This window comes from Diospyros lotus, chromosome 10, assembly GCF_014633365.1.
Source record: "Diospyros lotus cultivar Yz01 chromosome 10, ASM1463336v1, whole genome shotgun sequence".
NCBI lineage: Eukaryota > Viridiplantae > Streptophyta > Magnoliopsida > Ericales > Ebenaceae > Diospyros > Diospyros lotus.
Window position 1 is genome coordinate 34,262,111 of NC_068347.1, and position 25,669 is coordinate 34,287,779.

Consider the following 25,669-nt stretch of genomic DNA (forward strand, 5'->3'; position numbering starts at 1 on the left):
ATTCCCTAATATTATGAAACAATTCGAAACCTATTAAAAATTGTAAAAATGGCTCATAAATGTTTTGTTGGTATTTTTTAAAGTGTCGATATAAGAAATATTTTAAAAATACCGAAACAACACTCTTGAGACATTTTCGTAAATCTTAGACTTCTAACATGAATAAAACGCAACTAAAATGATGTTAACAAATAAAACATTTAGTGACACGAGATTACAAATAAGCAATTCCCTCTAAAATTTGCAAAAAATATTATACATACAAACAAATTTGACAAATAATTTTTATAAATTGACTAGACACACAAATTCTAATAATTTTATCAAAATTTATAATATTTTTATTTAAAATTAATAATAAATTTACTCACTATTATATATTATTATTAATTTTAAGAATAGAACTACTTTCGGTCTAAACTGCAGTTTGTCCTTTGCAATTTTTGCTATAAAATATTTTAAATATTTCTTAATAAAGTATATAAAAATAAAGAATTATCAAGGATATTTAAAATATTTTATAATCTAGATCTAGTTGCCTGAAAATAAAAATGAAAAATGAATATAATATAAAATAAAAACGGAGAAATAATATTTTTTTAAAAAATAAAAAATAGAAATACTGAAAAATGTATAAATAAAAAAAATATAAGAATCTTTTTATATATATAAATTTTAATATAAAAAATTATTATTTCAGTTGCAATTTCGTCTCTAATCTTTTTAGAACGTGTTTTAGATATTTTTTAATATTACAAAATGACTTCAAAACATTCTTCAAATTACAAAAATGGTTCGGAAATGTCTTTTGGCTTTTTTTAATATTTTAAAAATAAAAATATTCAAAAACACCGAAAGATGCCCTCTGTGCATGATAGTTTAGATTATAAAAAATAAATAAATAAAATTTAAATTAAAAATAGTTAACTTTTAATTTTAAATAAAATTTAAATTCTATTGTGATTCATCGTACAGGCTTTCTCCATCGTAGTGCCATTCCTTCCGTGCTCTGCTTCGTTCACCAGGTACTCTCCCTCTCTCTCTCTCTATCTCTCGAGCTCGATCTCCGTTCTCATGCTGTTCTCTCTCTAGAGTTTGCGATTCGAGTACAATTTTGCCATACGAATCTGTGCATCTGTGTCGGCATTGGCTTGGGATTTCTAGGGTTCTTTTTTCCTGTACTTTTTCCCTTTGTGGGGAGAGTGACGAGGGTTTTTAAAAGCGATTCCAAGAAGAAGAGGAAGAAATCCGGTCAGGTTCAAAGCTCCGACGACGTTTTAGGCTTCTTCGATTTCAATTGCTAAAAGAGGTTCAGGTCCAATCCATCCAAGGATCCTTTTGTGCGGGTAGTACTGATTTCGTGGTAGTTATTGCAGAATTTTCCGGGGAAGTCGTTTTCTTTTTGTTTGTATTGGCCCGGTTACTGGTTAGATTTATGAGAGAACGTTTGGAACTGGAGCTTTAAGAGAGTATTCAGATTGAATGTTACATCACCAAGGCCACTTGGAGACTTGCAGCTACCTATCTTTTAAACATCATTCACAACGCTCAGAGGGCTAAAATGATGGAATTGATATTCGTGTCAGAGTACTGGAAATTAGTTTTGAGTTTCACAGTTATACCTCGTCGTTGCTAGTTATTTCACGAGGCATTATTGGAAGCGAAGCTTCTTTTTCATTATCACCTTGTAATTTCTGAATTGGCTTTGTATGCTTATTGACATGTTGTTAGACAAGTATTTATGTACGTAGTTGTTTCTCTCTGTATTTTGTTATATTTGTTTTATTCTTACTTGTTTTTCCTTTGGCTTCTTTTGGGTTTTCTCTAACCATTGTTTGATGACATAGATTTCTAGTGAGAGCCTGCAGCATGTCTGGAGAAGAGGAAGAAAATGCTGCTGAACTGAAAATTGGAGATGGTAATTGTTTTCTCGTTTGTATACTAATTTTATGGTGTTTGTCTGTTTGATTCTGGCTTTAATTTAACCAGCTTTATGATGTGTATGCCCCTTGTTTTCTGTTGCATAACTATGCCATAAAATGAAGCACACATTCAGTTCAACTTAATTTTCCCTAGTTATTATCGGGTTTAAGTTAAGAAGGCCAGGGTCATCCTCAACCTCAACCTTTCCATCATATCACACAATTCTTTCCATGTGACTGACTATTTCATTTTTGTATGTCCCTAAAATTCTATAAAAATTAGCAGTTTATTGACTTATCTAGTATGACCTAGTTATGAATCAAAATGTCCAGCTTATGTTTAACTCTAGAGTTGGACCAGGCAAAAAAGACATGCTAAACATGACCGCTTCTGACAGGTTTAAAGTTTTGTATGAATCCATATTCTGCAAACTTGGAGCCTGTCAGATTTCTCCATTTGACAATTTTTGACTTTACAGCTTCTTATCTAATGAATGGACTATTTCACATTGGCACAGAAGGTGAATCTCAATGGCTGTTCATCTATTTCTATCAAAACTTGGCAGCTCCTTGAGAGGATGTCAATGCTAGAACAAGCTTTGATTACAATACAACAACAGTAACAATCAAAAACTATAATTGTGCTAGGGGAAGCTTTGATTACAATGAATAACAAAATTCATCAAGCCAAATAAAGCTACAATTAATATCACTGCAAGTGCTCTACTATCTCTGCAGAATAACTATGCCCACTGGCTTTTTAACAACTTGATGCCCCCAACAAGTTGTATACTTACGACCGCTTGGATAATTACTTCATGGTACTAACTTTACCGTGGCAATAAACTGACCAGAGATGTCATTAGAAGTTCTTCTTTCCTCAAAGAGGTCCTGTTGTGGTAGTTTTTTGACTGATCATGTTCATGTTCAAGAACCATAATCCAGTTGAGACCAGCTACCTGGGAGGATAAAATTTTGAGATATTACTATAATAACATCTAGATGATGGCCCGATGAAAATAGCATAAATGAATTTCAGAACAAAAGCAAAGTATTGGAAGAGAGAGGGAAAGAGTTTACAACTAACTGTTTCAGCTAACATGTGATTTCAAAAAGGGATGATTAAAGCCCCAGGAGGCAAACACACACGATGTGAGTATGAAGAAATTGTTACTGTGACCATACATGTATAACAACAAAATACAAAGTTTTTTAATCCCACTAGGTAGAGTCTGCTGTGAGTCCTAGGTCGCTGATCATCTCTATCTGTGACCATATCTTCTTTAAAATTCTTATAACTCAGATTATACACAGTAGTTTTTCACCATGCTTTTCTGAAAGACTTCTTTTGTTTCGTTCACTCTTTGACCTTGTTATGAATGCCTCATTTTTAATTATATCCTTTTGTGTGTGGCTGCACATCCACCGTAACGTTCTCATATCTGTTATTTGCATATTTTGGTGCTTTATTGCAATATTCTGTCATACAATAATATTTATCTTATAATCATCTTATAAGATTTTCTTTTTAGCTTTAACATAATTTTTCTATCACATAAAATTCTGCTTGCACTTTTCAGTTCAATTTAACCATCTTGCCTGAATTCTATGGGTAACATCCTCAACAATTTCTCCTTCTTTTTGGATGATTGAACCAATATTTTTTAACTAAATATATTTTTGGGATGACTTAATCTTTAAGTCTCATGTCCTTGAAGTGTTTCCTGCTTTTTCAACAATCACGTTGTCGTTATCTAATTTTCTGTCTTGCCTTATTGTTAATGTCCTAATTATTTTTATCTGTGTGCAAATTTGATTGCAACCCGTGTAAATTTAGGGTTTATCTTGTATGCTTGTTAATTAGTAGAGATTGTTTAGGCTTTAGAGGTGGGAAGGCCAGTGGTTCATTTTTTTTTTACCAGACTGCTTTTAATATGAGGTAATATTTATATTTTTATTTTCTTTTTCAGAGTTTTTGAAGGCAAAGTGTTTAATGAATTGTGAAGTTTCCTTAATTCTTGAGCATAAGTACGAGCAGCTTCAACAGATGGCTGATGATCCAATGAACCAAGTTTCTCAGTGAGTATTTCTTTTTACCCTTTCATCTCTCATTCTTTCAGCTTGCAATTCATGACAATATGGATCCCTGCTGTTGCTAACCTTATTTGACATCTTGCCTCTTGGTATAGATCTCTTTCAACCTATTTATTATACCAACAGGTCTAGTACCCTTCTTCTCACTGCCTAAGGATTTTAACTGAGGTTGCTGAAACTCCTCAGTATAGGCCCCGTGTTTCTGTGGATTCTATGCCCAGATTCAAAGATCTGAATGGTAAAACGGGTGATAGGGGAATTAATGGAGTCCCAGATTTAGCATGATCAGCATGGGATTAGGATAAAATACTGGACCCTGAAAAAGACAGACAGATGCTCTGATACTGCAATTCTCAAAAATATGATCCGCCATGCCTTTGAACACATTCATGAATAAATATTTTACATGTATACATCGTTTTAGGAACTACAACAACATTACAAGCTGTAATCCTATTATTTTACTAGCCGAGGACATCATGTTAGTAACTTCTTTTGCATTTAATCACAAATGTATCAGCAATTTTATTTTTACCAAAATTTCAAAAAATTGATTTTCACACTCTACATGCCTGGAAAGAAGTGTGAACAATGATTTCTAACATCTACTTTGGAAAGGTCTTTCTATAAACAAATTGAAAGTTTTTAGATTTCAAAAAAATTCAAATAGGGGTAAGGGCTAATATATACAAATCCATGTTGTTTTTATGGACATGGGTGTTCACAACTGAAAACTCTCCCTCTTTACAAATTATGAGACATGTGGATATGTCTAGATGAGTATCCATATGTGTTTGAAGTCTATAACTTGGCTATTTTATTTACCTAACATCAGAATATTCAATAGCCCCTTCTTTACTAACTGGAATTTTTTCATTCTTAATGAAAGTTCTGATGGGACATGTCATATAGTCTTTTCCCATTGTTTCTGTCTATATGATGTTTTCTTTCCCTACTCTCCAACTGGGATAATATCAATCTCTTTTTCAGAAAACTTATTTCTTAAACCAATATCATGTTATATAATATTTTGAGTTCATTAAATTATTCTTTTCTGAATTACAAACGAGTCTTATATGTTTTACTTTCCTCATTTTCCATCTTCAAATAATGTGTTACTACAATTTGGTTCTGTAAGATCAGCCCTTGTGTCTACAATATTTATACCTTGTTTCTTTAAAATTTTCTGTGACTTGGAAGATTATGATCTGCTAAGCCCTTAGATCTGCTGCCTTTGGATTTTTTTTCTTCACATTTTCAAACTGTGACTCTCTTATTTACATCATCATGCAAAATGTATGTCCTGATAAACGTGTTGTAAATTCTTGAGAAACAATCCTACCCACGTCCTTGATTTAGAGAATGTCTATTAAAATATCCAAGTAAAACAGTGGTTGAGTCATGAAATAGACCTTTTATTTTATTTTATTTTTTCGGTTAAGCTTTTCATCTTCAGTACCAAATTTATGAATTAGTCAAGCATGATAACATGTCAAAACAGGGAAGATAATCAGATATATGAGGGATTCAGAATGCAGGATCAAACTAAATGTCCTCCCTACCAAATGGCATTGACCTTTTTCTTATCTTCCATTTTCAGGGTATTTGAAAAATCACTACAGTACGTGAAGCGCTTTAGTCGCTACAAGAATCCAGATTCTGTCAGACAAGCTCGAGAGTATCCTTAGTTAAATGAAAAATAAGAGGAACATTCTGCATTTATTTATATTGCATCTACAGACATGGTTGAGTATGAGTACCCTCATTTCTTCTTATTAATATTAATATGTGTCACAGAATGGCATCTGCTTTATGTTATGCCGTTGAATAACTAAAGTTGAGAGTACTAAAAAGGTTGTGGCAATAGCTTCTGGAAAAATGCAATATTATGTTTGTATATGTTGAACTGCATCTTTGTTTTCAAGGAAAAGTAAAACCTATTCTTTTTTTGTCTTATTTTCTGTTTCTAACTGAACTTGATTCATCTTCGACCAGCAGTTAATCTTAACTAATATACAGAATCCTCAGTAGATACCAGTTGGCTGAATTTGAGGTAATTATCACATCTGAATTACAACTCTCCCCCCCCACCTCCAACCCCAAAAAATAATAATATAGTAATAGTACACACAGAATGAGGTAATGGATGTTGTTCTCTACTTCTTTGATGCAGCTTTGTGTGCTTGGAAATCTTTGCCCTGAAACTGTGGAGGAAGCTATTGCTATGGTTCCATCCATCAAGGTAATTTATTCTGCTACTTACTATTCACTTCGGAACTATTTTTCTGTATAGAATAAGAATAATAATATAAAAATTAAATTATTCCTAGATAGTCGACAATTTAACATGTTATTAGACCCAGACAAAGGTCTGTGTTCCAATTTCATTGCCAACCTAATAGTTAAAATAGTTGGATGAGTTTGGCTCAGTTAGGTACTGAAATCTGGCCTCTCTAAAAACTTGATTTTTTAGATGAGTTGATAGTTAATAATTTCACACTGACATGAAGTCTTATGGGAAGAGACATATATATGTAGTAAGTATTTACGGCCAACATTGTACTCTTCTTGCAAGATCAGCCTTTTAAATGGAAAAAGTGTACATCTTATATTGAAAAGGAGCCTGCATGCGTAAGAGGCAGCTTGATAATTTCCACTTTGTCTATTGTGTATGTTTCAGATGAGAGTTAAAGCAATTTATGTAATTCAGTAATCTCTTTTGCTTGCAACCTTACAAAATCACTGCAACCAATAAGAAATCAAGCCTTATTTCACTAACTGGAGTCAGCTACATAAATCTTAGGCCGGTAATGATTTTTATCTATGACGTACGTGTCTTCTCTAAGGCCCTCATTACTCATACCATTCCTAAGAGTTTTTTTTACTAGGTTTTCTTTAGTTTTCTCAAAACACTTCTGCTAAAAATTTGTTTCATTCCACCTTATCTCATCACAATAGCTTTATTAGTGTTTTTTTCACATGACCGAGCTGCGTTAATTATGCATCATATTTTCAATAGAAGTCACACCGACCTCATTATAAATAATCTCATTTCTAGTTCTATCTTTCTTTATATGGTTGCATATCCACCGCAGTATGTCTATCTATCTCTGTTACGTTAATATTTTGCACATTTTGGAGCTTTGTTGCCTAACATTCTGTATCATACAACAAAATTAATCCCCCCCAGATAGAAGAGGGTTGGTTAGATAGTCGACTGCCACTGCAGGACTCATAGGAAATACCAATATGAATTCATTAAGTTCTTGTTAATGTAGCGTCTCTGTTTGCAGAGTAGAGGACGAGCTCTGGATGATGAGGCGATTGAGAAAATGTTGAATGACCTGTCTTTGATAAAGAAATTTGAATAAGGACCAATATGTTCTGCCGCTGGCGCTATAGGTTATTTGCATGGTCCTAAATCTTTTTCAGGAACTAGTTCATAACGTCCTCCAGATTGTTATGAAATTTAATGAAGCAATGTGTGTGCGCGTGTGATGGCATCTTGTTCAAGATACAATCTGCAAACATATAGCCATGTTTTATGAATGCAGTGTTATAGGCAGTGAATTTTAACTGTGATCATTAATTCATTGAAATGACTATGATGAGAAAACTGCTTCAAACAAGCAATTATCCGATCATATCGGAAAATTTTATGGTGCCTAAGGACACGGGCATCTTGTATAACGGAAACGGTGTATTATACAATTTGAAGAGTGTATTTTATAAAAAAAAAAAATTGCATTATATAATAGACCTTTTTTGTCGTGTAAAACATTTTTCGTGTTGTATAGAGTGTTAGTGTTCTCAATATTGTAAAAAAAAATTAATGCCGAAATCAAAGAAGTCTTTAGGCATAAGCTTTCAGCAAAAACTGTCATTTTCTCTCTTATAAATCGCAAATTAGATCCAAATCGGGCAATCGGGTCAGGTTAGGTAAGATCGGGTTGAAGACGTGTACCTGTGGCTCTTCTGGTAGCAACAGTTGATACAAAGTTGTACCGTTTAGGATTTGAACACGTAAACTTGGCATATCCAACACTTTCGATACGAGGGATCACTTATGTTATGTGAGGGGTCAAATGCGTAAACATAATATTTTTGTATTTATTTTTCAGAATACTTTTTTTAAAATTATAACTAACATAAGATGAAGACCAAAAAAGGGTACATTTAGTTTTGCTTTCTCTACTAAAAAATATTTACAATCTCAGTTGTACGAAAATGGATATGATATAAAATAAAGATCAGAAAATGATATTTTTTAAAAATGTAGAAAATAGAAATATGAGGGAAGTGTAAATAAAAATTATAAGAATTTTTTTGTAAATATAATTTTTTATATGTAAAAATATAAAAAATAATTATTATCTAAAAATAAACATAAATTTTATTATGCATTCAAATAAATTTTGAAAAGAAATTTAGAAAATAATTTAAAATTTTGAGATAGAGACGAATTGGATAGAAATGATATATTTTTTTTTTTAATCTTCTCGTAGATGGAAAAGTATTTTTAATATTTTTTTAATATTATAAAAGAGTCTTAAAATGTTTATAAAATTATAATTTAAAAAAAAAATTCTGCCTGTTTTGGGCATTTCAAAACGTTTAAATAACACTGTCAAAACTTTTATGTGCATCATGGTATGTAATAATCCAAATCTCTCCTGACAGTAAAATTATTTATTTGTAATATTTTTAATAATATTTATACAGTAATTCTTATACATTTATATTAATTTTATATAAATATAATACATTAATAAATAAATATTATAAAAATATTACAGATGGACAAGCACCGACAAATAAAGAAGTCAAGTCACCACCATTATTATTACAGGAATCTTAAGCTTTTCTTCATTGGCCAACCCCACCACGTTAAGCCTCAGACTCGGACCAATTGAATGGAAGCATCAATGCCCATATGATATGAGCATTCCCCCACTCTTCAATCATTCACCCAGCAGCTCTTGCAATTCCCACCTCCTCACTCTGTAACGCTACCTTCATTTCATTGCATCGAGCCCATCCAAGTTCATCAAATCTCCAGCAAATTCTGTAAGTTTCCAGAACACTCTAGAATTTCCAGTTGTTTCAATACCAATACCAAATATGCTTCATTTTGTTACAAATTGTGCATTCATTGTGCATAAGATTGCTTCTTCTTCATCTTCAGTTCTGTCTGTCTATCTGTCTGTCTGTAGAATCACAATCTGGGTTCTGAATCACCTACACACCCACAAAAGAACAATGGAAACCACCCACTGTAAGACACAGATAATAACCAACAAATGGCAAGTGCTTTTCCTTGTGTGGATCATATTTCAATGGGAACTTGATGCGTCGATCCATCTACACGTCTTGCTTTTACTACTATATCGGGAGTTACTCCACGTATTGCTTGACGTAAAACAAATAGTAGATTTGTTTCTGTCTTTTGTTGAATCTTTTTCATGGCTCGATAGATAATTTGATAAGCCAATAATTTTTTTCTGTGTTTCAGAATATGGTTAACCAACATATTAACTAATTGATTACGATAAATTGGATCAGATTTTACAATTTTTTCTTTTGCAGTACCTCGACTTGACATGAGCGTGAAAGAGGTTTTTTCTTTTTATAAGGGCTAAAATCACTTATTTTGGCTTTTTTACCCCATATTGTAGGGTGAATCTTGAAAGATATGAAAGATCTCCCTCCAAGCTCATCAAATCTCCAGCAAATTCTGTAAGTTTCCAGAACACTCTAGAATTTCCAGTTGTTTCAATACCAATACCAAATATGTTTCATTTTGTTACAAATTGTGCATTCATTGTGCATAAGATTGCTTCTTCTTCAGTTCTGTCTGTCTGTAGAATCACAATCTGGGTTCTGAATCACCTACACACCTACAAAAGAACAATGGAAACCACCCACTGTAAAACACAGATCAAATGAAGGGATGAAACTTAACCACCCATATTCCAAGAACCATATCTTGACCTCAACCCTAGTCAAAATGGGACCATCCCCTTGAACCCTGAGGCACCTGCAACACAAGAAGCTGTTGCCAAGATATTAGAGCAACAATTGGATAGGATAGAAGCCCGATTGCAACAATTGGGTAGGATAGAAGCCTAATTAAGTCAGAAGAAAGAAGCCCCTCCAAGCCAAGAATCAAAGAAAGGGAAAGAAGTAGCAAAGGACCACCCCATATTCGAAGAACCAGACTTTAATGTCAGTTGTAATCAAAGAGGTAAAAAATTACAGGATTTTAAACGGTACAAAGATGAGTTCCTAAGGTGGTTACTGTACCAAAGAGACGACGGCAGTGCTCCTCACTGGAAAGAAAAATATATATGGGGATTACCACGTTTATTTACATAAAAAGTGCGAGAAAGAATCCGCCTTGAAAGCCCAGATCGAAGAGCAGATTACGGTGAGGGGGTGTTTGGTTTAGCCGTTTGACAGCTTGTAAGCTCTCTTCAAGTTAAACGATCAAGTTAAATGTTCTATAGCTTATTTACTTATAGGTTCTTAAAAAATTAAAGAGATTAAATGTTGTTGAATTTAAACGTTATTTTAGCGTTTTATGAAAACTCTCTGTTAACTTTTTTAAAAATGTTGTTACTAATTTATTTCACAACCAAGTTAATTACAATTTTACCCCTAACAAACTTAAATATTTTCAACCCTCTACTCTTAAACATTGGAAGTCTCTCATGCTTATGCTGTTCTCCCCTTTTGTTTGCTGCCTCCCTCCATCTCCTTCTCCATTGTTGACTCTCCTTTATCATCACAGCTTCTATCTTGGTTCTCGTCTCTAACCTAGCGTTGTCGTTATTGCCTCGATCTCATCCTCATCGTCGTTCCAGCCCAGCGTCATCGTTGTCATCTCGATCTGCTCTTCATCACTGTCTCTAGCTTCTATCTCGGTTGTCGCCTCTAGCCTAACGTCATCATCATCGTCACCGCTTCCTTTACTGATCAGGTATATCTATCTACAATATCGATTTTATACTTTTTATAACCAATATGTAGCTTGCTTGCAATTTTAGATTTTATCATCAATATTTACATATTTAGGTTCTCATTCAAACAAACTATAGGACTATTCTAACATATTATGTCAAGTACATTTTAAGAAACCATACCATGCATCTCAATGGACAAGTTATAGACTTATTTAAGAAATGTTACATGGTAATGAAACTCGATGTTATCAAAAATTTTGCATGACGAAATCAATTTTTTTTTATTTTTGTCATGATTTAACAAAAAAAATATGATTTGACTTCCACACAGAGGATGTCTCTGTTTGAAGAATTTGAAATATTTTTTATGACTTGTGCACATGAGGTTGGGAATAGATTGATACAAGAAATGTTTAATATTTTGGTGAAACAATTAATCGGCATTTTCACAAGGTTTTGGTTGTTGCAAAAACTAACTATTATCTCAAATAAAAAATTCGTTTTTAACCCATTTCTTGAAAAAAAAAATGTTTTTACCTCTTCAAACAAATTAAATTAATTGCATGCTATACTTAAATTACTAGTTTTGACCGTACCAACTAATTTTATAAATTTACTATTTTATTTAAAAATTAAAAAATAAACTAAAAATTGTCAAGTACCAAAATATTTTCACCATAAAAAAAAACCCACAAATCATCCTTCTCATCTTCATTCTCTCTTTCTCCTCAAACCCCTTACTTGCATTTTTCCATTCTCGATCATCCTACCTGCATTCCCACCCTCTCTACCTTCACCCTCCTTCTTATTGTCACTCCCTCTATCGTCACCCTATCTGCCCCCCATATTTGTGGACATCAACTCCAATTGAGTGCAGAGAGTTAAAGAATCTCCAAAAATTCGTGTCTTGCTCTGCATTGGTGGGCTCGAGCGCCATACTTGATCTTTGTGCCTACACAATTGTATTATTTAGACAAATATTATATAAAAAAGAAACGAAATTAGATTAGGTTATACATTTACATTCCTAATGCATTCGTCGTAATTTATTTTTTGTGATTTTTTTTTAAACAACCACTTCCTACACCTCGGAGTCGAAGAGTTTTACAACCCATTTACTTAGGGGTGTAATGGTTCGGATTGATTCGGTTCTATAAGAATCCAGTAATCGAACCATTTTTAACGGTTAAAAAAAAAATAAGAACTGTAACTGGATCATTACATATATAAAATCAAACCATGATCAATCTGTCGCATTGGATCGGTTTCGATTCGGTTTCAATTCTATCCAATTAACATTTAACTTCTAAACATTTTCGTAAAATGTGAAATTACAAACAAATTTATTAATTAAAATAAACCCATAACTTCATTAATGCTTCAAATCTTGAAGTAAAAGTAGAACAAAATAACTCATAAACTAAATCATCAAATGAGATTACATCGATCATTTAATATAGCAATAGCGCATAAAAGTTTAGAAATAAAAGAGTTCATGAATAACAATAACCAACAACAAAAAAGAAATAAACAAAAACTAGTAGATTAAAATTGCAAGTAATAATATATTTATGCGTATGTATATATATACCAACAAAATTATAATATATATACAAATATAATATCGGTTCTGGTTCGATTTGAACCACGATTTGAAAAGAAAAACCAATTATCAAACCAAATATATCGGTTCTTAATTTTTTAGAACCAGAACCTAATCGTTGAACCATAGAACCAATTCAAAAGGCATGGTTCAATTTAATTTGGTCCGATTTTCAGATATTTTTTGACACCCCTACATTTACTCTCAATCCATGGAAAAGTCTTGATCAATTATCATTGTAGAGAATAAAAAGCTTTATAATAAAAAATAAATATTTAGTTAAAATAGACGAATCATATATAATAATGTAATATAATACAAAAAAAATATATATTATTAGTTGTATCTGAAATACTCAAACAAAACTATAAATATTGACTTTCACTCTAACCTTACTATTCAACTTTCCATTACTAGTAGCCATACGGAGGTAATGGAGATTTTGACAGTAGGCCCATTTGGCAACAATTATGCAGGGATTTGCGCATTCTCTAAAGTAGGCCTCTTGTGAAAAGCCATGGTCTTCAATGGCCTGATCCATTACGGCATCGCCTCTTAGGAGTGCCCAGCACAATAGCCTCCATCCTACTGGGTTGGCCTTCTAGAATCACGAAGTCGTTGATGTTGAGCGAACGTATTCTGATGCGCCTCTCGCTACACAATTAACCCTTAACGAAGATTGGGATGTGCAACATTGTATATATCATTTCCATCCAAACAAAATTAACATTTAACATTAACAAACAACATTTCTATTCAATCAAAATAAAATTATCATTAACATTTAATATGATGGGGCTACATAAATAGTTCATCCCAACAACATTAAATGGGTGACAGGTCACTCCGTTACTAAAAAATTAAAAAAATAATAATTAAAATTGGCGACGAGTCATTCTGTCGCTAAAAAAATAAAAAAAAATTAAAATTTAGCGACAGGATCATCCCATCGCAAAAAATAAAAAACAATTAAATAAAAATTAAAATTTAACAAAGAGGTCAACACCTTTGCAAAAAAATAAAAAAAATTAAATAAAATTATTAAAATTTAGCAACAGGGTAATTCTCGTCGCTAAAAAATAAAAAATAAAAAATAAATAAATAATTAAAATTTAGCGATGGGATAACCCTTGTCGCTAAAAAATAAAAAATTAAAATTTAGCGACCGGGTCACCCTATCGGTAAAAAATAAAAAATTAAAATTTAATGATGGGTAACCCTCATCGCTAAAAAATAAAAAAACAATATTAAAATGAGATTTGAAATTCAAAACTATATTGAAATGAGATTTGAAACACAACTATATTGAAGTGAAGGCTCACATCCACAATATTTAAATCCCACATTTGCCCTTTACCTTATTTCTAATATCCTAATTAAATCCATTTTGATCATTTAACTATTTCACTCCTATTTAACACAAAATACCTGCATCCTCAACCACCCATTACCCCCCCCCCCCCCCCCCCCCCCCATTGCTACAACTTAGCACCACATATTTTGTAATTCCATACGTACCCACAACCAATATAATTAATCATCTTAATTACCCCAATTCTCTACTTGGCATTTTATTTCACAAAGTTACAAATTAATAAACCATATCATCATTTTTTAGTAAAAATCCACTAGCTCTAAAAATCACCACGACCAGTTATTAAGAAGCTCCACATTTAAACTCTTTAAAACCATAAATTATTTCCTTAAATCAAATAAAAATTTATTTATAAATTGTAATCGCATTTTTCATGGAGCTCAATTTTGTCGTACATGACTTCGTGGTTGATACATAGCTTCCATTCATCCATGGCATTTTTAATACAAATAAAAAAGTAAATCAGGGGAAATACAATTGTCCAAATGTTCTTTCATCATTACATGGTTTCAAATACGCGCAGCCATAACCTGTTTCAGGGGATCTTTTCGAATGCCACTAGACATCATTATAATCAAGTGTAAAATCCCAACCTGGACTTTGAGTGCCTTGCAGAGGTTATAGTTGAACTTGATCATTGTGGATCTTGCGCAAACTCTACCATAGTACTATTACTACGCAACTTTTAGCTGCCTAACCAAAGCCCACCACATGGACCAATCAGGATGGATGAGCGTATTGTGACTCTAATTAGCGTTCGCTACGTGGTGAACAAAAATGGAGGGTAGCAACCCTTGTAATATTAAAGGTAGAGTTGGAAAATGGGCGAGCCAGGCCGGGCTTACCCGCCTCCTGCTTAGCCCATCCATTTCATGGGCCGAGTCGAATTGGGCCCGCGAGGGAGGTGGGTCAGGCTAAGCCGGGCAATGGAAAATAGGGTCCCAGCATGACCCTATGGCCCTTAATAAACGGGCCAAGATGGGTTAGGTCAGGTCAAGCCAGGCTAGGCCATGGGCTTACAAGCAAGGCCATGCCATCTTCGCGGGCCAAATCTCCTATTTTGATTTTTCCTTTGATTTCATGTAATCATTCATTCTTCCTATTTAAAACTCCTCCTTATTTTTCCTGCTCCGATTTCTTACTCAATTTTTTCAATAATTGCTGGGTATATTCCCTTTAAGAGGAAAAATCACTATGTTGTGAATGGCCCTGCATTATTATTATGTTTTGATTCACTAGATTCATCGTACAAATCTATTCGTTGTTCATCAAATTTAACATTCAATCAATCCTTAAAGCATATACACATTTACAGTGTCGTATGTTACAACCTTAATCTCTTTGGGTTGAGCACCCTATTTTCTATAGAAAAAGTTGACTCCGATGGCACTGTGGACACCGAAGGGATTAGTAGATCTTGGGACATGGTGGCCAACACCGGATACGTGTGTTGATTTTATCGCCACCATGACAAAATATCAAATTTATTAATTTGGTCATCAGAAAATAAAGATCTCCTATTTAAATAGAATTCAAGTTCATTAAATCCACTAGATGTTTCTGGACTGCCTTTTGATTTTTTTTGATTTGAGGTATGTAGATTACCCCCATTTTAAGAATCTCTTAGACTTCCCTTGTGAAGAAGAATTTTTACTATTTGGTTTATTAGCAAAATGAAACTTATATAAATTATACATTTCAAAAATTAAATTTCAAACTTTTATTTTTATTTCTTGTGTGTTAACCCTTATAGTTGCTTCGTCAAACTCTAAAAAATATTCGACACCTTCCTACTTTTGTGTGGGATCTAATACAACTTCCATAAGATATAATAATAATATATTAGTCTAATATTTTCTAAAAAAATTTCTAGGAGGGTTATAAATTATCCATATATATTTGAATCCCTATGTTTTGTAAAACAACTAACAATAGGAAATATTTTACAAAATTATTCAATGATGGTGGTGACACAAGAGTTAGATTGGGACATCTTAGTAACTCCGAAGGGAATGTGAGCTACACATTCTATTGACGCATAAGTTCAAATGAAATAAGGCAAGCATTAAAAAAGATGAAAAATCATAAGGCAGTGAGATCAGATAATATACCAATAGAAGCATGAAAATGCATGGGAGAAGCGGGCATCTCCTGGCTAACGCAACTATTTAACGCCATCCTTAAATCAAAAAAGATGCCAGATGAGTGGAGGAAGAGTACTTTGGTTCCTATATACAAGAACAAATGAGATGTTCAAAACTGTGAAAATTATAGAGGAATTAAATTAATGAGTCATACCATGAAATTCTGGGAAAGAGTAATAGAGCAGAGGCTCAGAAAGGAAACAAATGTGTTAGAAAATCAGTTTGGTTTCATGCCTGGTAGGTCAACAATGGAAGTTATATATTTACTGAGGCGTCTAATGGAAAGGTATCGAGATCATCAGAAGGACCTACATATGGTGTTTATAGATCTAGAAAAGGCCTATGATAGGGTCCCTAGAGAAGCATTATGGAGGGTTTTAGAGAAGAAATGAGTCAAAATAGCCTATATACAAGCCCTTAAGGACATGTATCATGGTGTAGAGACAAGGGTCAGAACATGCGGAGGGGATACTGAACCATTTACAACTACAATAGGACTGCATCAAGGTTCTGCACTAAGTCCATACTTATTTGCCCTAGTAATGGATGAACTCACTAAAGATATTCAGACAGATGTGCCATGGTGTATGCTATTTGCAGACGACATAGTGTTGGTGGATGAAACAAAAGAAGGAGTGAACACTAAGCTTGAGTTGTGGAGAAACAATTTAGAATCTAAGGGATTTAAATTAAGTAGAAAGAAAACAGAATATATGGAATGCAAATTTAGTAAAAATGCAAGAGTGGATGATGTTATAATAAAATTAGAAGACCAAATCTTACAAAGAAAAGACCATTTTTGATATTTGGGATCAGTGATTCAAAAAGATGGAGAAATCCACGAGGATGTCGCACATAGAATTAAGGCAGGTTGGCTAAAATAGAGAAATGCATCGGGGGTGTTATGTGATGGTAAAATCCCATTAAAATTGAAAGAAAAATTTTATAGGACAGCTATAAGACCAGTCTTGCTGTATGGCTTAGAATGTTGGACAGTCAAATACTAGCATGAGCAAAAGACGAGTGTAGCGGAGATGAGGATGTTAAGATGGATGTGCAGACATATAAGAAAGGATAAAATTAGAAATGAAGTTATTCGTAATAAGGTAGGAGTAGTGCCAATCGAGGAGAAGATGAGAGAGACTAGACTAAGATGGTTTGGTCATGTGAGAAGGAGACTAAGAGACGCTCCTGTGAGGAGAGTTGATGAAATGAAACAATTAGTCACAAAAAGAGGTAGAGGTAGATCCAAGAAGACTTTGGGAGAGACATTAAAATTTGATATGAAATATATGGATCTAAATGAGGATATGACAAAAGACAGAAATACATGGAAGTCTAGAATTCATGTACCCGACCCCACATAGTGGGATAAAGGCTGGATATGTTGTTGTTTATATACATAATAACATCTAGTTGTTTTCTATCACTATCCGTTAGTTTTCATGTTTCAACTATTTCCTTATTCCAAAATAATTCAAATTGTTGTCTATATGATTTAGTTTTTTGTAATAACATATAAGTTGAATTCCACATAGTTTGAACATCTATTGGAAATCTTCTATATGGTAAGCCAAATCCATTAACAAGTTGTTTCCACTCTCAGGAACGGAATTCACTACTTCGAATTAAAGCCAAAACACCTCTTATTTTAGCTAATGCCTCATTATATATTTGTAAACCATCTTGTACACATAAATTTAAAATATAGCATGCACATCTATTGTGAAACAGTTGTCCATCTAAAATTAATGAAAATTTGTGTTTTAGTCGTTCAATGGTTGAGCCATTGTTACTCGCATTATCAAATGAGATTGTCATTATTTTATCACTAATATTGTAATAACTGGTCTCTCGAATTTTATTTGTAATTAAATTACCTTTATGTTGTTCTACTAATTCTATGAATCTAATTATTCTTTTTTGAATTTTCTATTCTTCATCAATCCAATGTATGGTGACTCACATATAGTGATTATTTGTCATAACATCATACCAAATATCTAATGTGAATGACACCCTTCCATTAAATGCATTAAATGTATTTCTCAATTGTTATAAATATTCTAGATATAACCTCATCGTTTCATTTTTTATAGTCTTTCGTGAAAAATCCCTAGCTACAGGTTATAATGCATTTTTATAATATCATTTAAATATTGCACCATCCCCAAACACAAAAGAAGATTCAGTTTTAATTATTAGATTTGCTAAGCTAGATTTATCAAGTTTTCTATTATATCGAAAAATCAAACTCTTACCTTGTTGCAATTGTATCTGCGTTGCGTCCAGGCAACCATCATCATGTTTCAAGGCATGTCTCATCAAGTGTGCAGTCTCACCCTCTGGATGGCATGAGTAGTCTTTTTTGTAAAATTTACATAGAGCTCTTTGACCCTTCCCGGCTATATTAATGATCTCGAACACCTTCCAGACATTACTAGTTCTTTGTTGCTTGGAGTTCCGTTGTGAGCTGGACGACTCCTCATTTGATTGTTTTGATGAGGTCTGAGCTTCACTTGGTGAGGGTTGCTCAATTGGTAGAGGTGTGGGTTAACAAACATTTGTGATTCGGGAAGTTATGTTTTTGATTTAGTAAATGATAGGTGTGACCATGCTTATTGACTGTCACTCCAATCATTAAAAAAATCACGAGGGAGTAGTCCTATTGGAGATGGAATAGAAGGCCGTTAGGGGTTTGCAGAAGATGTACTGACTCGAGAAGGCTCTATGGAAGAAGCACTATGAGGATCATTTCTGCGAGTAATGAGAAAGCAACGAATAGAAGACATGATTGTAAATGTAGAGTAATGAAAACAATCAAAGATACTGAGATACTAGAAAGTATAATAATTAACAAGATAGTAACATAGTAGTACAACTTATAAAATAGTGTATCAGTAAGATAGTAAGATAGTGAAAGCAATTTTTGTGACTGAACAACTTCAACAGTTGCTTATAATAGTGAAAGTAATTTGAATTTGAAATTTCAATTTTATTTGATCACTTCCCTGCAATGATTCCTTGTAATAGTGAAAGTGATTTGAAATTCAATTTGGTCTGATTACTTCCCTGCCATGATTCCCTGTAATAGGGAAAGCAATTTGGTCTGATAATCAAACCAAATTGTCATGATTCCCTGTAATTTGAAATTCAATTTGGTATGATAATCAGACCAAATTTCCATGATTCCTTGGGCTGCGGGCCGTGTTGGGCCATGGGTCGAGCTAGGCTGAGCCGGGCCATTTTGGTGGGTCGGGTCGCGGGCCACAAAGTACTGGCCCGACATTGCTTGCATTCTTAAGGCCGGCCCCGCCTAGGCCGTTTACTATAGTACCGAGCCAGGGTGGGCTGGGTTAGGAGGTAGACCGATCAAGTGGGCCCATTTGCCAACTCTAATTAAAGGGTCTCTATCGGAGGCAAGTATATAAGCGACACCATAGCCCCCAATTACATGGAGTTTTGAAAGGGTGTCACCTACTGTAGAGCAATTGGTGTCACCTCTTAATTACAAAAATGCCACGAGCCTCTCAGTCTTTTAGGATTAGTTCAAAAATTATTTTTCTCACGTTCCACACTATAATATCTCAAATTTTCTAAAGAGCTTAAGAGTAATTTTAATGTGGACTATAAGTGAAATTATCAAAAGATTAAGAACTTAAGTGTAATTTCTTAGAATTATAAGTATCGAATCGACTGTAGGGAATGCCCCAGAGTGTAATTGCCTAAGAAAATAGATATGGACTTGACAAACATTTTGAGATAGGAACTATAGTATTAAAAGAAATCGGAATTGAGAAGATTTTTGATACAGCTAAAATACAGCTTTGATTCAGGCTGAAAAATCGAATCATCGTAGGGGCCTTTCGGGAAGTCAACAGAACCAAGGCTTTGATTTTTCATACCAATCAACCCTAGAAAGATCTTGTTGATTAGTGGTTAATTTTGTAAAATTTTGTTATAATTATAACTCCTGTTTTGACTTTAAATTAGTTTAATTGAATAGTTATTTACAATATATATAATATATATTTATAATATATAATATATAAATTGAATGTCATGCGTGAAGCATATATAATAACATTTGAATTGCAGGCATGCGTGAACCATTAAATTAGAAGCTCAAATCATTAAAGTTCAAGGAAGATTCACATTTAATTGCAAGTTGGAATAAAGAAATGGCCCAGTACATGCCCATTAAATTGAAAGTCCAAGGCTCAGCGCATGTTTAAGAACCCAACTTGAGCAGCCCATGGAATACATCATTTGGAGAAAGCCCAAGCATTTTTAATCCCAATGAAGATTAAAAACCTAATTGTAGAAATCTATTTTTATTTTTAAATATTTTTTTTATGAATGCTACTTTAGGTGTGTATTTTAGCAAAAATTCATTTAACTTTCAGTGTGTATTTTAGCTAAAATCCATTTAACTTTAAATGTGTCTTTTAGCTAAAATTCATTTAACTTTAGGTGTGAGAGTGCCCATTAGATATAATTATATTTAATTGAATAATTGAAATTGTGTGGTTTGTATTCCATCTTATGGGCTATAAATAGCTCACTTGGTTGCACTTGTAAGGGTGATTATTATTCTTAAATAAAAACTTAGTTGTTTTCTTAAATTTTCTCTTTGAGAATTGCTTTTATTATTTCTTTCTTTTTTTCTATTATTTTCTCTTGTGATCTTACTTACTTTCTTTCTTTCTTCTTTTGAATTCTTATGTCATTTATTGTTATTTTATTATCCACCGTTTAAATGGCCGGTTAATTTTTGTTATTTTAATTTTTGTAATTTTAATTCACTTTTTTTTTATTATCTACTGTCTAAATGGTCGGTTAATTTCTGTTATTTTAATTTCTGTCATTTAAATTCTGTTATTTAAATTACACCATTTAAATTCCTGTTAATTAACTTTCAAATGGATATGAGTAGCTAAATTCAAACTTGAGTTAAGACAATTTCAATACCAACCCGTTGATTCTCAAATTTTAGCAGACAATATTAGCAACATTAATTTAATTTCAGATATCAGGGTTTGTTATTAAATGCAATTAGAGATGATGATAGTTCTAGTTTAAACAATCCCTATACATGATATGAGGGATTCTAATTTAAGCAATTACCATAAATCTAATTGTAATTAATACACAAAATAACTAAATTAATTATCTGAGTTTGGGTATGATAGCGTTTTCAGTTCTAGTAACTCTCATACATGGCATGAAAGCTCTAAGTTAGGCTTACGCTCCAATCCAAACCTAGTGATTTCTCAATAATTACTACACACCCATACTGAAATTTAAATTAATGTCACTCATTTAAAATGCAGCTTTCTTTGGCAATCATTGGCGTTGGACACTGTCCTTGTCTTAACTCATGATTGGATTTAGCTATTCATCTCCATTTGAAAGTTAATTGATAGGAATTTAAATGATATAATTTAAATAACAGAATTTAAATGATAGGAATTAAAATAACAGAAATTAATCGGTTATTTAGGCAGTGGATAATAAAAAAAATGAATTAAAATTACAGAAATTAAAATAACAGAAATTAACCAGTCATTTAGGTGGTGGATAATAAAATAACAATAAATTACATAAAAATTCAAGAGAAAAAAAAAAGAAAGTAAGTAAGATCACAAGAGAAAACAATAAAGAAAAGAAGAGAGAATAAAAGCAATTCTCGAAGAGAAAATTTAAGAAAACTACTATACTTTTATTCAAGAATAATAATCACCCTTACAAGTGCAACCAAGTGAGTTATTTATAATCCACAAGATACAATACAAACCACACAATTTTAATTATTCAACTAGACATAATTATATCTAATGGGCTCTCACACACCTAAAGTTAAATGGATTTTAGCTAAAATACACACCTAAAGTTAAATGGATTTTAGCTAAAAGGCATACTTAAAGTTAAATGAATTTTAACTAAAATACACACTTAAAGTTAAATGAATTTTAGCTAAAATACACACCTAAAGTAGCACTCATAAAACAAATATTTAAAAATAAAAATAGATTTCTACAATTGGGTTTTTGATCTTCATTAGGATTAAAAATGCTTGGGCCTTCATTAGGATTAAAAAATTATTGGGCCTTCTCCAAATGATGTCTTCCATGGAATGCTAAAGTTGGGTCTTAAACATGCGCTGGGCCTTGGTTCTTCAATTTAATGGGCATGTGTTGAGCCATTTTTTCATTCCAACTTGCAATTAAATATGGGCCTTCCTTGAACTTTAATGATTTGAGCTTCCAATTTAATGGTTCACGCATGCCTGTAATTCAAATGTTATTATATATTATATATATTTATATATATTATAAATAACTATTCAATTAAACCAATTTAAAATCAAAACAGAGGTTATAATTATAACAAAATTTTACAAAATTAACCACTAATCACCTGTGAAGGCGCAATGCTGAAATCGTCACTATCGAGTAAGGTTGAAGTTATTAATTTTACATTTTCAATATTGCAATGCAAATTTATTAGAATAATAGAGAGTGTATTTGCAATTGAAGAAGTTTTCAAATGAAATAAGGATGAAATATGGGGGTTAAATGTATAATTTATCATAATTATATTCGTGTAATATATATATATATATATATAAGCACGCATGATGGCAAAGAATGACAGACAATGGGTGATGGATATGCACACGTGATGGGGGCAAATTTTACACCATTTCAGGGTTTTGGGATGAGAGAATTGACAGAGCGATTTGAGGCGAAAAATCTAGAGAGTTAATATTGTATTATATATATATGTAGAAGAAATGAAGAAGAAATGGGAAGAAGCAGAGAGAGCTTGGCTGAGAGAATCAGAGGGTCGAAAGAATTAGAGTAAAGAACGAGGAAGCCTGGCCAAGAGATTGAGAGAGAGAGAGAGATCACGCAAGATCAAGAGAGAGAGAGAGAGTTAGGCAATGGAAGGTGCTTGGAAGTAGCTTGCGGCAGCTATGGCCGCAAGCACCCATCAAGCTCAAGCGGGCTGGTCGGCGAGCAGGGCAGCAGCAGCAAGCGTGGTGGTGTAAAGGGGCGCGAGGAAGCAACGGAGATGGCCGGAGGCGCGACCATGGCATGGGAGACGATCAGATACTGAAGATCTGGAACAACACAATAGGGTTTGTACCTTGTATGGGGTCCAAGTTCTAATGAACTAGAGTGCGAGGTGTGCCACTAGCTGGTGGTATGGCTATGGATTACTGTCCCAATAATTGTGAGAAATCTTTGGGACAATCATTTAAGGTGATGACAAGAAGTTATGAATATAAGGAGCCTATTAATATGCGGTACATACACTTGAGATCAGTAAAAATCGTAAGAAAATTGAGGTAATGAGAGAAATATATATCAGGATGTATTCTCGGAAGATGTATTGGAATTATTTCTTGATAATAAATTTGTTATTGATAACTTGAGGTTATTTGATACTTAGTTATGTGTGGCTTAACTGAGGATGTAAATTATCAGGCTTTAAATGAGGTGATAATTAAGAATCAGTATCTTTACCTCGATTTGATGAATTATTGCAAGAGGTTGGGATATTTTTAAGACTGATATACAATCGAGGATAAGACAAGGGAATAAGACATTAAAGTATCTAAAACATAACATTCATTCCATATGATCAATACATTTACAAGAGATTAAACCATTAGGTAATACAAAAAAAAAAAACAAAATGGGAGGGGGGAAAGAAGTCAAACCATAGAAACTGATAACTTGAAATGTTGTCGATGCTCAGTGTTGACGATAATTATTGAACACGACGGGTTCAAGTTCATCGACGTCGTCTTAGAGTGGGTACTGGCTACTACTAGTATCGGCGAAAAAACTAGAAAGTGAGGCATTTTCTGGAAATGAACTTGAATTGGGTTGTGGATGAAACCCATTTGGATCAAGTTGAGGATGTGCATAATAGTTTGTAAATTCCTACAACAAAGTTAGATAAGCTTGCAGATCACTAACATATTGTTGGAGGATAAGAATATGGGACACGTAGTCGTAAACAGGATATTGAAACCTAGCTAGAGCTTCAATAGTGAGTGTAATGGCTGTCTCAGACTGATCCCTTACTGGAACCTAAACCAGGAGGATGAAGGCATTTTTTACACTAAAAACTCTATGAATGGCAGAAAAATAAATAGCTCATTCCTTATAGTTGAAGTAAGGGGCAAAAAAGTATCGTGGGGTACATTGGGCATTCAAGACTATGTAGACATTGCATCGAGACTGGGGTCTTGGCATAATGGGCATTGGCATGATGGATCTGGGTACTGGCTTAGATCTGGATGGATCAGGTATGAGTCAAATCTAATCGGGTCAGGTCGGGTTAGATCTAATTGGGTCAGAACGACCCAGATCTAATTTCAGATCTGGTAGCAGCTGCTACAAGGTGGTCGAGCGAATCTGAGAGTCAGTAGCGACCGTTTTGGCGATGGCAATCGGTGGCGAGGGAGTGATGAGGGGTTAATGTTTCCTAAATCTTAATGAATTATATCCCCATTTTGGTTTTATATTTATGCTTAAAATAAATAATTATTCGCATTACATATTATTTTTAGGATGAAGTGATTAGTGGTTAATTTTCTAAAATGTTGTTATAATTATATAATATATAAAATATAATATATTATAATAAACATGTAAATATAATATATATATTATAACATAATACATATACTCAATGGAGTGCACGCATGGAGCATCTATTTAATATATAAGTATATAATATATCATATAATATATCATATAAATATATACATAATATTTAATTTAATAACACTCAATTGCTTGCTTGTAGGCATGAAGAAGGCGGGTTTGGAGATTAAAATTGAATTGAATAATGAAGAATTAAAACCCAACCCATGAAGAATTAAAACCCAACATATGCCCATTAAATTGAATGTCCAATACATGTTTAAAGCCCAACTTGAGCAAGCTCATGGAAGATATTATTTGGAGAAGACCCAAATATTTTTTTTAATCCTAATGAAAACCAAAAACCCAATTGTAGAAATTTATTTTTTTATTTTTAAATATTTATTTTATGAGTACTTTATTAGGTGTGTATTATAGTTAAAATCCATTTAACTTTATGAGTGCTTTATTAGGTGTGTATTTTAGCTAAAATTCATTTAACTTTAAGTGTATATTATAGTTAAAATTCATTTAACTTTAAGTGTGCGAGTACCCATTAAATATAATTATGTCTAGTTGAATAATTGAAATTGTGTGATTTGTGTTGCATTATGTCTAGTTGAATAATTGAAATTGTGTGATTTGTGTTGCATTATGTCTAGTTGAATAATAGCCCACAAGATGCAACACAAACCACACAATTTCAATTATTCAACTAGACATAATTATATCTAATTGACACTTACACACTTAAAGTTAAATAGATTTTAGCTATAATACACACCTAATAGTTAAATGAATTTTAACTAAAATACACACCTAATAGTTAAATGGATTTTAGCTAAAAACCACACCTAATAAAGCACTCATAAGATAAATATTTAAAAATAAAAAAATAAATTTCTA

At 32.8% G+C, this 25,669-nt stretch overlaps 2 protein-coding genes across 2 annotated transcripts in view; both read left to right on the forward strand.

The window, feature by feature from the left end:
• Positions 1–971: 971 nt before the first annotated feature.
• On the forward strand, positions 972–7,592 carry LOC127812333 (DNA-directed RNA polymerase II subunit 4). The gene is made up of 7 exons (XM_052352760.1): positions 972–1,025; positions 1,848–1,918; positions 3,893–4,001; positions 5,617–5,694; positions 6,036–6,069; positions 6,190–6,258; positions 7,310–7,592. The coding sequence occupies exons 2-7, from the start codon at positions 1,870–1,872 to the stop codon at positions 7,385–7,387; spliced, it is 417 nt and encodes a 138-aa protein (XP_052208720.1). The 5' UTR covers positions 972–1,025; positions 1,848–1,869; the 3' UTR covers positions 7,388–7,592.
• A 1,322-nt stretch (positions 7,593–8,914) lies between these two features.
• LOC127811538 (pentatricopeptide repeat-containing protein At1g62350-like) overlaps positions 8,915–25,669 on the forward strand; it is a 50,033-nt gene continuing 33,278 nt past the window's right edge. The window contains exons 1-2 of the transcript XR_008025709.1: positions 8,915–9,083; positions 9,692–9,752. The gene's annotated coding sequence lies outside the window, so the exon portion shown is untranslated. The remainder of the gene's footprint in view (positions 9,084–9,691; positions 9,753–25,669) is intronic.